Below are 12,748 nucleotides of genomic sequence, written 5' to 3'. Positions count from 1 at the left end.
TGACCTTCACATTGATACAAGTGTCTTTCATTTCAAGTATTACATGGGTAACACACTTGTTACAACAATATAGATGAACAATAAGTTTATATTTTCATAACGTCGAATACACAAAACTAACCGCATTGTGGACACTATTTTTAATAAAGATGAGGTTTATTATTGTATTAGGGATCCACCTATATTAGAGTGTTTGTCAACAATGTTATCAGGTTTATGTATTTAAATAGCATTACTATTGTATTTGATGGTGTAATAAATATAAAGGAATTAGTAGATGTCCCCAACTTACCACCACGACAAGTGACCTGATGAAAAAATGCGAATAGCAACTCCTTAAAAAAACTAACGAGAAGTCTTGAGTTCATTATTTTGTAAGTTGTGAATTTGCGTGATTGTAATCATCTATAGAGTGTAATTTCCAATCAGTCTCCTTCAAACCTGAAAAAAAATAGATAACAGTGACTCATCACCAGTTGTTCTATTTAAAAGAAAACAAAAAAATAGATGTCCCCAACCATATCAATCATTTGATCTTTGTCTAAACTTTTGTTCCATGACCGTACTACAAAATAAGATTCTTTCCTTAATTTAAGCAACCAAAAGAGTGTCTTATTTTCCAAATAGCCCCTTGTCAGCCCATTGGCCAACAATTTCCACCTCAATTGGGCCTAAAAATATATTTTATCTTTCTATTTTTTACTTACTTGGGCCCACAAATTCCAGTTAGCTCATGGCCCATTCCACATTTCCACCGAGCGGCGAACCAGCTGAATCCAGCTGGACGTGGTCCACGTGGAATCTTCAAAAGCGGGCCAATCATTAAGTCGCGGTCCCTTAAAAGCGGAGGCTTCTTCGCTTTCCCTGCTGCCACGTGGTAAAGTGAGATCAAAGTTCGTATTCCTGTAACGAGCAGCGCTGTCATCGGAGCATTTTCCACCGCTTTTGGCGTTGAAAAGCTCGTTATTCCCGCCAACTTGCGACGTCACAGCGAAAAAAGGCGAAATTAATATATAAAAAAGAATTAAAAAAGGCGAGTTAATTACATATTTTGCACCTTAAGTTTAGTGGTTGTTTCACTTTCATCCTCTATTACCTTTTTTGTCCCAAATTAGCCACTAAATTTTTCAAAATGAGATTTAATATTAGACCACATTGACGTCATTTACGAAATTTGACATGATATTAACAGCTGATATAATTTGATTCAATCGAATTTTGGGTTGGAAAGCGTCATGGTATTTAAAAAATAGCCAAATATTATTATATCAAGTGATTAACAGTTGAAATAGAAAGATAGTTGTCATACAATTTTACTACAGATAACAAACAAATTAAACGAGACCGACTGATTTAGTTTTGATGAATCCGTTGTATTTTAACTAAAAAACCAACACCTAGACATAAGTTGTATGAGCACATACCATAAGATGGAGTACACTTTGGTGGTGAAAGTATACGAATTAACGAGTTGTAATTCAGAAAGTGATCATATACGTTTTTTAAGTCACTTTTTGTTTTTGTTAAACACGTATCCAAAAATTCGGAGACCCATTAGAAAGAAAATAAAAAAGTTCAAGGGCCAAAGTAAAAACTTCATAAATTTAAACGTAAGAAAATTAGAGGAAGAGAGAGAAAGAGAGGAGTGGGAGAGAGGTCGCCTTCCTCATTGCTTCAACGTTCCAACTCTCTGCAACCCCACACCTTATAAACTAATAGATATTCCCAATTCAATTTATTCCATTTTCCAATTACCCAATTTGCCCTCGCTCTTCGTCTCTCTACTGTCTTCTTCTTCTTCTTCTTCTTCTACCCCTCGAGCTGTTACATAGCACCCTGAGAAGAAGAGGCCTTCAAAGTTTCAGACTTTTGCATTCACTCGCATTAATTTTCAGGTAATTAACGACTCAATTATTAATTCTATTTATTTTTTTTCCATAATTGCATTGGGTTTTCTCTGTTTTTAATGGGTTCTGATTGTTTTTGCTTTTGCTTTTATGTATTAAGAACTTCACCATTTGTGGCAATAACCGTAGCTTTTGAATTTCGTTTTCTTCTGATATGATCTTTGCTTAAGTAAGTAATCTGGAGGTTTTTAAAAGAACCCAGTTTTTGGATTGGATTTGTTTGTTTGTTTATTTGACTGTTTCTGGGATGGCTACAAGATAAGCACGGTTTAGCATGTCTGTGACTGCTTCAGGAAGGGTTAAAAAACAAGTTCTTCAGACTGTGTATGGTTAAAAAGTGCTTATGGGTCATAGAAGCGCTTTCTGGCAGATGCTTCTTCAGGTTTTAATAAGTGTTTGGTGTATTGTACAGCAGCAGTCCCAAACGATGTTGTGCTTGTTTGTGAGTGCTTTCAAACGACTGAAAGTATTTTTGGTAAAAATATTTTTTAACCGATCTTTAGTAAAAATCCAAAAAGTACTTAAAGTGCTTCTTGCAAGAAGCACACAAGGACTTTTGAAACTCAAAAGCATTTTCTTTAAAAGCACATTCCTTCGTTTTAAAAGCACTTCCAAACGAGTATGTTAAGTGATGATTTAAAGTGCTTTGTGTCGTAGAAACAATTTGTAGTGCTTCATGGAGAAGCACTTGATTGGTTGATTTAGAGGTTAATTGGTTATTGCCTATTTCCATTTATTCATACTGCAGCACAACTGCACAAGCACAAATCAATGCCCGGACTAGCTATGGATGCTATGAATCGAAACGGCGAAGTAGATGAATCAAATGGAGATTATGTGCCTCAAAAGGAAAGCTACAGCCAGCAGGGCTCTCCGAGAAGTACTTTGAGTTCTCGGAGTGGCTCCATCGGTATGGCTATGAATGGCGGGATTGATACCTCTATTGAGCAGCTATATCACAACGTCTGCGAAATGCAGAGCTCGGATCCATCCCCTTCCCGGGCCAGCTTAGGATCGTTCGGTGGGGAATCGAGGATTGATTCCGAGCTAAACCATCTTGTCGGATATGCTCGACAGGATTTGGAGATAAGGAAAGAGGTTGTTGTGAAAAACAAGGAGGAGGGTGTTTGTAGTGACTCAACTCCTGAGAAAGCAAATGTATCGGATGATAAACGGTCTCCAACGAAAGTGAAGTCTCCATCTGCGAAAACAAGTCCGAAGAGCAAATCTCCTAACGAGAAGCCTCTGCATCCGAGAAAAGGCAATGCACTATTGTCGACGAACAAGCTGAGGAGTTTTGTTTTACGCGGCAGCGTGAGGTTTCAGAATGGAGTCGATGATCATCCTCCTGAAGCCGTGTTGGATAACCCTGATCTCGGGCCATATTTGCTCAAGCAAACAAGGGATATGATTGCTTCGGGCGAAAACCCCAAAAAAGCACTTGAGTTAGCTCTCCGTGCAGTGAAATCGTTCGAGAAATGCACTAGTGAGAAGCCTAATTTGGAGTTCGTTATGTGTTTGCATGTTTTGGCAGCAATCTATTGCAGCTTAGAGAAGTACAATGAGGCAATTCCAGTCCTCGAGCGTGCCATTGATATTCCGGCGATAGAGGATGGCGATAACTATGCACTAGCAAAGTTTGCAGGGTGCATGCAATTAGGTGACATTTATGCAATGACTGGTCAGATTGAGAATTCCATTTTGTTCTATACAGCAGGTATGGAAATTCAAAGGCAAGTCTTGGGAGAAAAGGACCCGCGATTGGGTGAGACGTGTCGTTATGTAGCTGAGGCACATGTGCAAGCATTGCAATTCGATGAGGCTGAGAAGCTCTGTCAGATGGCTCTTGAAATCCACCGGGAGAATGGTTCTGCTTCACTCGAGGAAGCGGCAGATAGAAGACTCATGGGACTGATCTGTGACTCAAAAGGAGATTTCGAAGCTGCTCTTGAGCACTATGTTTTAGCAAGCATGTCAATGTCTGCCAATGATATGGAAGCGGATGCAGCATCAATCGATTGTAGCATTGGAGACGCGTATCTATCTTTGGCGCGGTATGATGAGGCGGTGTTTTCTTACCAGAAAGCGCTCACTGTGTTTAAGACAACAAAAGGAGAGACACATCCGACAGTAGCTTCTGTTTACGTTCGTTTAGCTGACTTGTACAACAAGATAGGAATGTTTAAGGAGTCCAAATCATACTGCGAAAATGCACATCGAATTTATGGGAAACCTAGTCCTGGAATCCCCTCAGAAGAGATTGCCAGTGGTCTCATTGATGTTGCTGCAATCTATCAATCCATGAATGATCTGGAACAAGCGCTGAAGTTGCTCAAGAAGGCTTTGAAAATCTTCGGCAATGCTCCGGGCCACCAGAGCACAACTGCAGGAATTGAGGCTCAGATGGGGGTAATGTACTATATGATGGGAAATTACACCGACTCTTACAACACATTCAAGAGTTCCATAACAAAGTTTCGCGCCACGGGAGAAAAGAAATCGGCATTGTTTGGGATTGCACTGAACCAAATGGGGTTGGCCTGCGTTCAGCGGTTTTCGATCAACGAGGCTGCAGACTTGTTTGAAGAAGCCAGGAACATCTTGGAGAAGGAGTATGGACCTTATCACCCTGACACATTGGGGGTTTACAGTAATTTAGCTGGCACATATGATGCAATGGGCAGGTAATGTGTTCTTCCTTGTTTTGGCATTCTTTATTCTCGTTCTATCTCAGATTAGATTAGAATATCGCTCGAAAAAATATTTAGCATGCCTTTTGTATTTTCGTGACGAACACAGGTTGGATGCCGCCATCGAGATTCTGGAGTATGTTGTTGGCATGAGAGAGGAGAAGCTTGGAACAGCAAATCCGGATGTGGCGGACGAGAAGAGGAGGTTGGCGGAGTTGTTGAAAGAAGCCGGCAGGGCTAGGAACCGGAAACCCAGATCGCTGGAGGCACTTCTCGACACCAGCAAACCCCCACAGATCATAAAACACGACATCATCGAGGTACTGTGATGCAATGAAGCATGTAGGATCATATGTAAAGATTTTTAGGTGGTGGATGGAAAGTCAAAAGAAAAAAAGAGTAAATAACGAGAAAAAAAGGAAGGGGTTTTTGGTATGAATTTTTTGTGCAAATATTTGCTGAAGTGTTACAGAAAAATAGAAGAAGAAAAAAAAAGAGACAAGGTTTGGTGATTTGTTGAATTGTATTTTTCCACGTGAAGGCTTGGCGCAAAATCGAAAGCAGCGGCGTTCTAGGATTCATACAACCGACCTCACTTAGTGGGATAAAGCTTTGTTGTATCTTAGACGTGAGAAATTTCTTTGTGAGATTCTTCGTTGTTAAATGTATTTGTTAAAAAATGTCAATGTCACATACTCAATAAAGAATTGGTGGAGCATCATTTTCTTTTTTCGTTGCACCAAAATGCCTATTAGCGGAGCATCATTTTCTTCTGTAGAGTCCATTCCGAAATGTATTTTAATGATCCGAACTGTTTAGGTTCTAAAACTTAGAAGTCAAAAGCTTATCATAGTAGTTGGGCAGCAATTGTCTTTGTGGTGAAATATGAACATCCGAAGATATTTGCAGGGCTCAAAAGCACTTCTGGCTCAAAGCTTCCTAGGGTACAGACAAGCTAAACAGTTGAGATTGTAGCGGGCAATCTTTACGTTGGCTGGCTGAATAGTGTATGGCATCCCAACTGATATGCCTTGACGGATTGTTGCAAGGATTGCCATACACAGTTCCATTCGCTACGGATTTCTTTCCGCAATCGATGTAGAATCCGTAGTAACTGCCGCAGCAGAAGTCAAACGGACCAACAAAACCTGATGATTCATGAATCTCTATCATGTTACCATCAATATGTACGAAGATGTACACATGTTCATAGAAAATCGAAGTTACCTTGATCTTTTGCATGGGAATCTGGGAAATGGGAGCGTCTTTAGCTGAGTACACATCGACACACGTGAATACTGCAAGAGGGAGCTGTGATCTCAACCGCATTATGCTGTTCTTAAGCCGCCGGTTGAACTCCTGAGCTACCGCATTGAGAGGGTTCACGCAAGCGCTCTTGTCCAGATTACCAGGCTTTGATTTGTGTAAATAACACTACAAGGCAAGCGTCCGCGAGGGGAAGAAGTTCAGAGGAAAAAATGGACACTTGGGAAAAAAATTGAGGCAAAAAGTTGACTTTCTCAGCTGAATGCTGATTGCAGTTGATATAATTTACATTTTGCACTGTCCGTCGATCAGCAAATACAAATTCAATTTGGAATGTAAACTGTTTCATTAATATTTTGACGAAATTTTCTTTCTTTTATTTGAAGCAAAGAACCTAAGTATACAAGGTAAAAAGGAATCAGAAACCGAACATTATAAAGGTGCAACCTGGTGCGGCTTTCACCAGAAGCTGCTCGAATTTCAGATGCTTCAATCCTACCAAATCGATTTGGAAGGGAAGCTAAAATTTGAGAACCCTATTATTTCAACAGGTGGCTGAAAAATTGCACTTCCTAGCACAATGGCAGCTTGTGTAGCTGACGCGAACTCCATGAACTTCGTATGGATGTACAAGGGAATATAACTGTTGGAAGCCTCTTACTTTCCTCAAGATCAGGAAAATCGATGGTGTAGTGAAGTCCGCGGCTCTCATGCCTAGCAAGGGCGCTGCTCACCACCAGTTTTGCACAACAGAAGAAGTTTCTCATTTCGCAAGTCTCAAGCCCCACCATTGTTGGTTCCCATCCCATCTCAAATAAGTTGTCTTCCCACTTATCCTCCAGATCACAAATCTTTTGCTTTGCTGTTTCAAGCCTCGTTGTAGAACGTACAATTCCAACATACTTCCACATGATCGATTGCACTTCTTTTCTTACTTCCCTTGTCATTGCCAAAATTTTTTCGATGGCATTGCTCTTGAGTGAGACAGGCACGACTGGTCTGGCCCACCAATCTGAAGCACTGAAGTCGAGGCTAGAGCACTTCATGTGTTCAATTGAGGGCTGGACTGCTCTTCGTGCGAAAACTAGTGCTTCAAGCAATGAGTTACTAGCAAGACGGTTGGCTCCATGCAAACCTGTGCAAGCAACTTCGCCTGCCACATACAGGCCCTGCACATTTGTCTCTCCCTGGAGTCCAGCACGGACTCCCCCACACATATAGTGAGCGGCAGGAACAACGGGAATTGGCTGGCAAGTTATGTCCAAGCCGTACTTAAGGCACTCAGCTGCTATGTTGGGGAAGTGTGAGAGGATTTTTTCTCTGGGCTTGTGACTTATATCAAGTAGCACATACTTTTCATTTCGCTTTTTAAGCTGGTCGTCTATGCCTCTGGCCACCACATCCCTCGGAGCAAGTTCTGCTCGTTCATCATAGAGTGGCATAAACCTTTCCATGTCTAGATTGTACAGGATGCCCCCATCACCCCTGACAGCTTCAGTGATGAGAAATGCATTTTCTCGAGCCTTGGATGGTTGGATGGGAAGGCCTTCATCGGCTAATGCCGTTGGATGGAACTGAACAAATCTGTAGAGAAAACCATAAACAGGTGTGAGCTATCAATTTCAAAAGCTATAACATACACTTAACAACCATGTAGCTTAACATTGCTTGTAAGATCATTCCACATTTAGATTTCCAGTCTGGGCGACAGCATAGTAGTATACGTTTAATCAGTTGTAGAAGAAAACATTGTCAACTGAAATGCTGTGAAACCAAGGCGTAAAGGTCTTATTCAAATCTTCGAAATGACCTTTTGATTGTCTCACATGATCATTATACCCATATTAGTACTACTCATTTGATTACTCAACATTTCAAGCAATAAAGTATTCTCCCAATTATTTTTTCAAAATAGTGATATATGTTTTACTTACTCCATGTTGGATATCACAGCTTGAGCTCGATGGGCCATCGCAATTCCATCCCCTGTGGCTACCTGCATGAAATAATCAAGAACAATCAGATTGAGCGTTATGCTTATTACGATAAAAGAGGTCATAACTCTCTGACCATAATTTTCTGTCTCTTAATACTTAAATAAGGAATTGCATCTTATTCTACTATGCAAGGGAAACAACAATTTCAAAACATGAACTACCGGAGGATTTGTAGTTGTCGGATAGATTTGTCCAGCCCCACCTGACGCAAGTAAAGTCACCTTTGAGATAAACCGTATCACCTGAAAATACAAAATAAGGAGTTAGAATTTCATATAATGAATTATGTTTCCATTAGCAAACCAGGCAAGGAAGATGATGATTTTATAGATTTATTTTAGCAAATTATTGCCCTATAAAACTTAAAGAGTATATGTAGTGAATTGTAATCACCTCTTGTGTTTCTGTATTTAAAGTGTCAACGCCAAGACAAACTGTATCAGAACCATCCTGCATTGCCAGAAATCATTTTTCTGTTAGCAAAAAAGGGAAAAGCATTCACACAATTCCATCAATCAGTTAACCAATATCTGATCCTACTTTCATAAAACAAAACATTAGGTAAACCTGGCAAGTAAGCAAATCTATCGCAAGATGGTGTTCAAACATGAAGATATTAGGATCCTTAAGAACTGCCTTCAACAGAGCCCGTTCAATCTCCTTTCCAGTCATATCAGCAGCATGAACAATCCTGTGATGAGAGTGACCTCCCTCTCTCGCTAGGTGCAAGTTTCCATCCTCCCCATGATCAAAGGATGCCCCCATTGCAATCAGTTCCCTAATTCTCTCAGGTCCTTCGGTACAGACAACCTGGACAATATATCAAACCTTAGAAAAAACTTGAACAAGTACACATATACCTATTCGCAATAATGAATTATTATCTGAAACTTATTAATTCTTTACATACCCTGACAGTCTCCTCGTCACAGAGATAAGCCCCTGCTACAATGGTGTCCTGCATATGACTCTCCACAGAATCCGATTGGGAAAGAACAGCACTAACGCCACCTTGAGCATAGTTTGTATTGCTCTCATGAGGTTCAGCCTTGGTAATCACAGCAACGGATCCATGTTTTGCCACTTCAAGGGCATAGCGGAGCCCGGCAACTCCACTACCAATAACAGCAAAATCAAAAAACTTAGTGGAACCATCGCTCAAGCTTGATGAAGTAATTGTTCTTAAGGTCCTTGAGTTCTCGGTAATTGGAGATAGGGAAGAGTTACATCTTTGGATCTGCAAGAACTTTGATACCCCGCATGACCTGGAAAATTGAGGAAAAATGTGTAAGCATGGCATTAGACAACCAAAATCTAGATGGCAGAATAGCAGTTCCAACAACTTCAAAGTGAAGCAAAAGACTTATATATATAGATTATAAACAGGATCAAGGCAGTAACCAGATACCATGAAAGGTCTTTCTGTATGCATCCACTAAATGTAACATTGGAAATCCAAGAAGTCCTTCTACAACCTTGTCCCTTGATGCCCCTCACTCTGTAATGGAGTCTGCCACTTCCGGCGGGTATACAAGATGTCATTGCAAACCTCCTGTGGGTGTACTAGATTAAGGGATGAAAACCTTATTAGCAATCTTAACTAGGAATCTGCATCTTGTTAAAATAAAAGATACAAGAAAAACACACACAACTGATCATCATAGATTCTCGAAATCAAGAAAAGGAACGAGGTTTCAATCCCCAAACCCATTGGCAATGGGGAGAGTGACCCAACTTCTTATAAGCCCCTGCAAGGCTCCTTAACTTCCCGACGCGGGACAATTCTTTGCATTCTCACAGATTCTTCAGCAAATATGCAAAAAGGAATACCAGAACACCACCAAGTTTGAAACTTTTTAGATCCCATTTGATATCTACCCAAAAACTAGTAGAAAAACGAGTGCAATAAAAGAGAAGAAACAAAACATATGGATTAAGCATAACTTATTGAAAACATAAGATTCAATGACCCACCAAAAATCCAAAAAAAAAAAAAAAATATATATATATATATATATATAGACACACAAAACCCATATTCGGAAACCCAACAAAAAGTTTCAAACTTCTATTGAATTCAAACAAATCCACCAAAAATTGAAGCACCCATTGAGGCATTGAATCAAACAGTTGAGCCTCAACACTTACATATATTGTTCTTACAAAAACTTCAGACTCCGGCAGACCAAACGTACCTGAATGATGGGCGCTGCTGCCTTTCAGTCAATGAACCTAAAATCCCGACGAGGAGAGAAAACTATATTAATATATTATAGCAAACAGATGGATTCCGACGATACCATTTTTTTGGGCATATGAATAAAAGTATGCGATTTGCAGATTACGAGAAAGTGAGATGGAAGGGTGGAAAGAATCCCTACGTTCGACAGACGACGCAGCGGCCAAAGGTGGAAGCTTTTTGTTTTTTTTGTAGCTAGAGAAGCTTCGTGGAACTTGGCGCCATACCTTCCTTATGTGCAGCCATCCCTCTCTTTTATATATATATATATATATTTTTTTTTTGTCCTGAATTGTTAATTCTTTTGTCCTCATATTAACGGTTAGTTTAGTTGTTTCTTTAGCATACACAATTAATCATTAAGTATTGTAATTTAAGTGATTAAGAATAATTACTTCGAAGTTACGTCCTCAACTTCACTTTAATTGTATTGTAGGTTTCGCTACTTAGTACTACGGTTTAATGACATTTCTTTTCACTTATAAGTAAGAGGTCTTAGGTTCAATTATCGCCAAAGGCAAATTTAAACCAAATTACTGCTAGCTCATTGTGAGGTTAAATCTACTCCCTCCTTTAGTGTAGATAATATCATTTGTTAAAAAAATGAGTGTAGATAATATCATTTGTTAAAAAAATGAAAGGAAAAAAAAAACAAATTGTATTGTATGTTTCGACCAAAATTGTCAGTTTGCTATGGAGATGTGTTTGGTTGTTTGAATATGAGTTCAAATACGGCTTCATATAAAAAAATTGTCAATTAGAGATACTTGGATTACGAATTCACTTTATTTATTATGGAAAATTTAAATATAAGTTAAGAATGGACAAAAAATGAAAGGATCCAAATTCAATTGGACCATACCATTTCAATGTGCAAGAGAAAATGGGAAGCAATGAGGCGTGAGTTTGGAAAAAGAAGAAAAGAGTGGTGGAAATTTATTGGAAAAGTGTGAGAACTGCAATTATAAGTTGGGCCAGTTTGCTATGGAGATGTGTTTGGTTGTTTGAATATGAGTTCAAATACCGCTTCATATAAAAAAATTGTCAATTAGAGATTCTTGGATTACGAATTCACTTTATTTATTACGGAAAATTTAAATTATAAGTTGAGAATGGACAAAAAATGAAAGGATCCAAATTCAATTGGACCATACCATTTCAATGTGCAAGAGAAAATGGGAAGCAATGAGGCGTGAGTTTGGAAAAAGAAGAAAAGAGTGGTGGAAATTAATTGGAAAAGTGTGAGTTTTTAGTTTATCTGTTTTTTTTTTTTTTAAAGAAAATTAATGAAAAGGTTTTTGAAATTTTTGAGTTTTAACGATAAGGACAAAATAAAGAGTAAAGTGAATAGTATCAGATTTGACTTTTTAGTGTAAAAATGTAGTTTTTCATTAAAGTAAATTGTATCGCGAGTTTTTCGTTAAAACTCTATTTTTTTTTATCCATGTGGTACCAATATTATGGGGTATGCGCCATGCATGTAGGAAGATAACGGAGCATTTGACGGAAAGATTAACGGAAATATAAAATTATCACAAAATTCACACTCTATGTATGAAAGTGGGACCAAAAAAAAAACTTCAACTATGAAAGTTGGAATTTCACGATACTTGACGGTAGTAAAGTGAGAAGCACCTTTTTTTTTTTTTTTATTTCATAATCAAATACTTGAAAATTACGATTTTTTTAACAATAATATATAAGTAAAGAGAAATAACACTAGATTGTAACACTAAATAACTTTATGAGTCAAATTAACCACGTGAAATAGTTACTTCGATTACGTTTTCTTACTTCGATTATTTTTAACTTCTATGATTCATTTATTCACTCGTTCTAATTAAGCAAACAAACTCTGAATGTCTGAAGATTGTTTCTCATTAAAAAAACTTAGTATTGTCTAATTGTGATGAACTTGCAAGTAATGGCAGCATGGTGTTATGATCTCGTAGGTAAGGTATCATATGGTCGTGGTGTCCATTCAAAAGCTGAGGAGGCGGTGGATCAAAAGCTTTGGTCAAAAGGGCGTTCGGGAAATGCGAGGTTGGTGGTATAGTCATGAGAATTTTGAGCCATTAAAACATAATCTTGAAAAAAGTGATCATGGATTGGCCACCCAAAGGTCCCAAAAAAGTGCAAAATACCCAATTGGGTGGGTGGGGTCTTCTCATTTATTTTGATTTTGATGCAAATGAAAAATTATTCCAACTCTTCAATTTGGATATTTAATCCATCACTTAGGAAACAAAGTCAATTTGGAATTGTATTTATAATGTATATGTGAGTTTAGCCTCTCCCTCTCGTTACAACAGCGTGTCGTTCTCATTTATCTAAGTTCGAGTTTCTCTTTTCTTCTTTATAAGTTAGAATAATTTTATAATGGAATAATACATTTTTAAAAGTATTTGACTCTTCAATTAAAATAGTCTTTGAGATTGTTATAATTTTTCACTTTGATTCCTGACATTGAAAATCAATAAAAGTGATTATTGAGCTTGTCTACCGTTAATCATTTTAGTCATTCTCTAAAAGATTTCCGTTTAATAGAAAAGCAAGTGGAAGAGTTGATTGGACGAATATGCCCTCAATCTAACAGAGATTTTTTAAGAAATAACCCAAAGGATTGATTGTGGACATATTCAATAACTA

General features: G+C 38.3%; 2 protein-coding genes across 5 annotated transcripts; one reads left to right on the top strand and one right to left on the bottom strand.

Annotated features, from left to right (window-relative positions):
- The first annotated feature begins 1,640 nt into the window (after positions 1 to 1,640).
- On the top strand, positions 1,641 to 5,327 carry LOC103963955 (protein KINESIN LIGHT CHAIN-RELATED 2). Its single transcript, XM_009376835.3, has 3 exons — positions 1,641 to 1,895; positions 2,656 to 4,591; positions 4,707 to 5,327. Exons 2-3 carry the CDS (start codon positions 2,679 to 2,681, stop codon positions 4,924 to 4,926), a joined length of 2,133 nt encoding a protein of 710 aa, XP_009375110.2. The 5' UTR covers positions 1,641 to 1,895; positions 2,656 to 2,678; the 3' UTR covers positions 4,927 to 5,327.
- Positions 5,328 to 6,095: 768 nt separating this feature from the next.
- On the bottom strand, positions 6,096 to 10,428 carry LOC103963954 (L-aspartate oxidase, chloroplastic). 4 transcript variants are annotated; one of them, XM_018651574.2, is made up of 9 exons: positions 10,242 to 10,428; positions 10,056 to 10,092; positions 9,269 to 9,412; positions 8,771 to 9,125; positions 8,428 to 8,670; positions 8,254 to 8,310; positions 8,022 to 8,102; positions 7,798 to 7,859; positions 6,096 to 7,447 (listed from the first exon to the last, which is right to left on the bottom strand). In XM_018651574.2, exons 1-9 carry the CDS (start codon positions 10,411 to 10,413, stop codon positions 6,436 to 6,438), a joined length of 2,163 nt encoding a protein of 720 aa, XP_018507090.2. In that variant the 5' UTR covers positions 10,414 to 10,428; the 3' UTR covers positions 6,096 to 6,435. The 4 variants fall into 4 exon arrangements, with proteins under 4 accessions (XP_018507090.2, XP_009375108.1, XP_009375109.2 ...); XM_009376833.3 differs by having other exon boundaries at positions 9,269 to 9,423; positions 10,009 to 10,092; positions 10,242 to 10,343; XM_009376834.2 differs by having other exon boundaries at positions 10,009 to 10,092; positions 10,242 to 10,343.
- Between the last annotated feature and the right edge of the window lie 2,320 nt (positions 10,429 to 12,748).

Source organism: the organism of the source record quoted next, unplaced genomic scaffold, assembly GCF_019419815.1.
Source record: "Pyrus x bretschneideri cultivar Hongxiangsu unplaced genomic scaffold, Pyrus_bretschneideri_v1 Contig13, whole genome shotgun sequence".
Classification (NCBI taxonomy): Eukaryota; Viridiplantae; Streptophyta; class Magnoliopsida; order Rosales; family Rosaceae; genus Pyrus; species Pyrus x bretschneideri.
This window is presented reverse-complemented; position numbering and strand designations above follow the sequence as displayed.

What these genes read in the sequence shown, in the direction of transcription:
- LOC103963954 (XM_018651574.2), bottom strand. Translation starts at nt 10,413, where the DNA reads ATGAGGACAAAAGAATTAACAATTCAGGACAAAAAAAAAATATATATA. An exon ending in ATACAGAAAGACCTTTCATG is followed by an intron (nt 9,126 to 9,268) that starts GTATCTGGTTAC and finishes TCAATTTTCCAG; the next exon opens with GTCATGCGGGGTATCAAAGT. An exon ending in CGACAACTACAAATCCTCCG is followed by an intron (nt 7,860 to 8,021) that starts GTAGTTCATGTT and finishes TATTTCATGCAG; the next exon opens with GTAGCCACAGGGGATGGAAT.
- LOC103963955 (XM_009376835.3), top strand. Translation starts at nt 2,679, where the DNA reads ATGCCCGGACTAGCTATGGATGCTATGAATCGAAACGGCGAAGTAGAT. An exon ending in ACATATGATGCAATGGGCAG is followed by an intron (nt 4,592 to 4,706) that starts GTAATGTGTTCT and finishes TGACGAACACAG; the next exon opens with GTTGGATGCCGCCATCGAGA.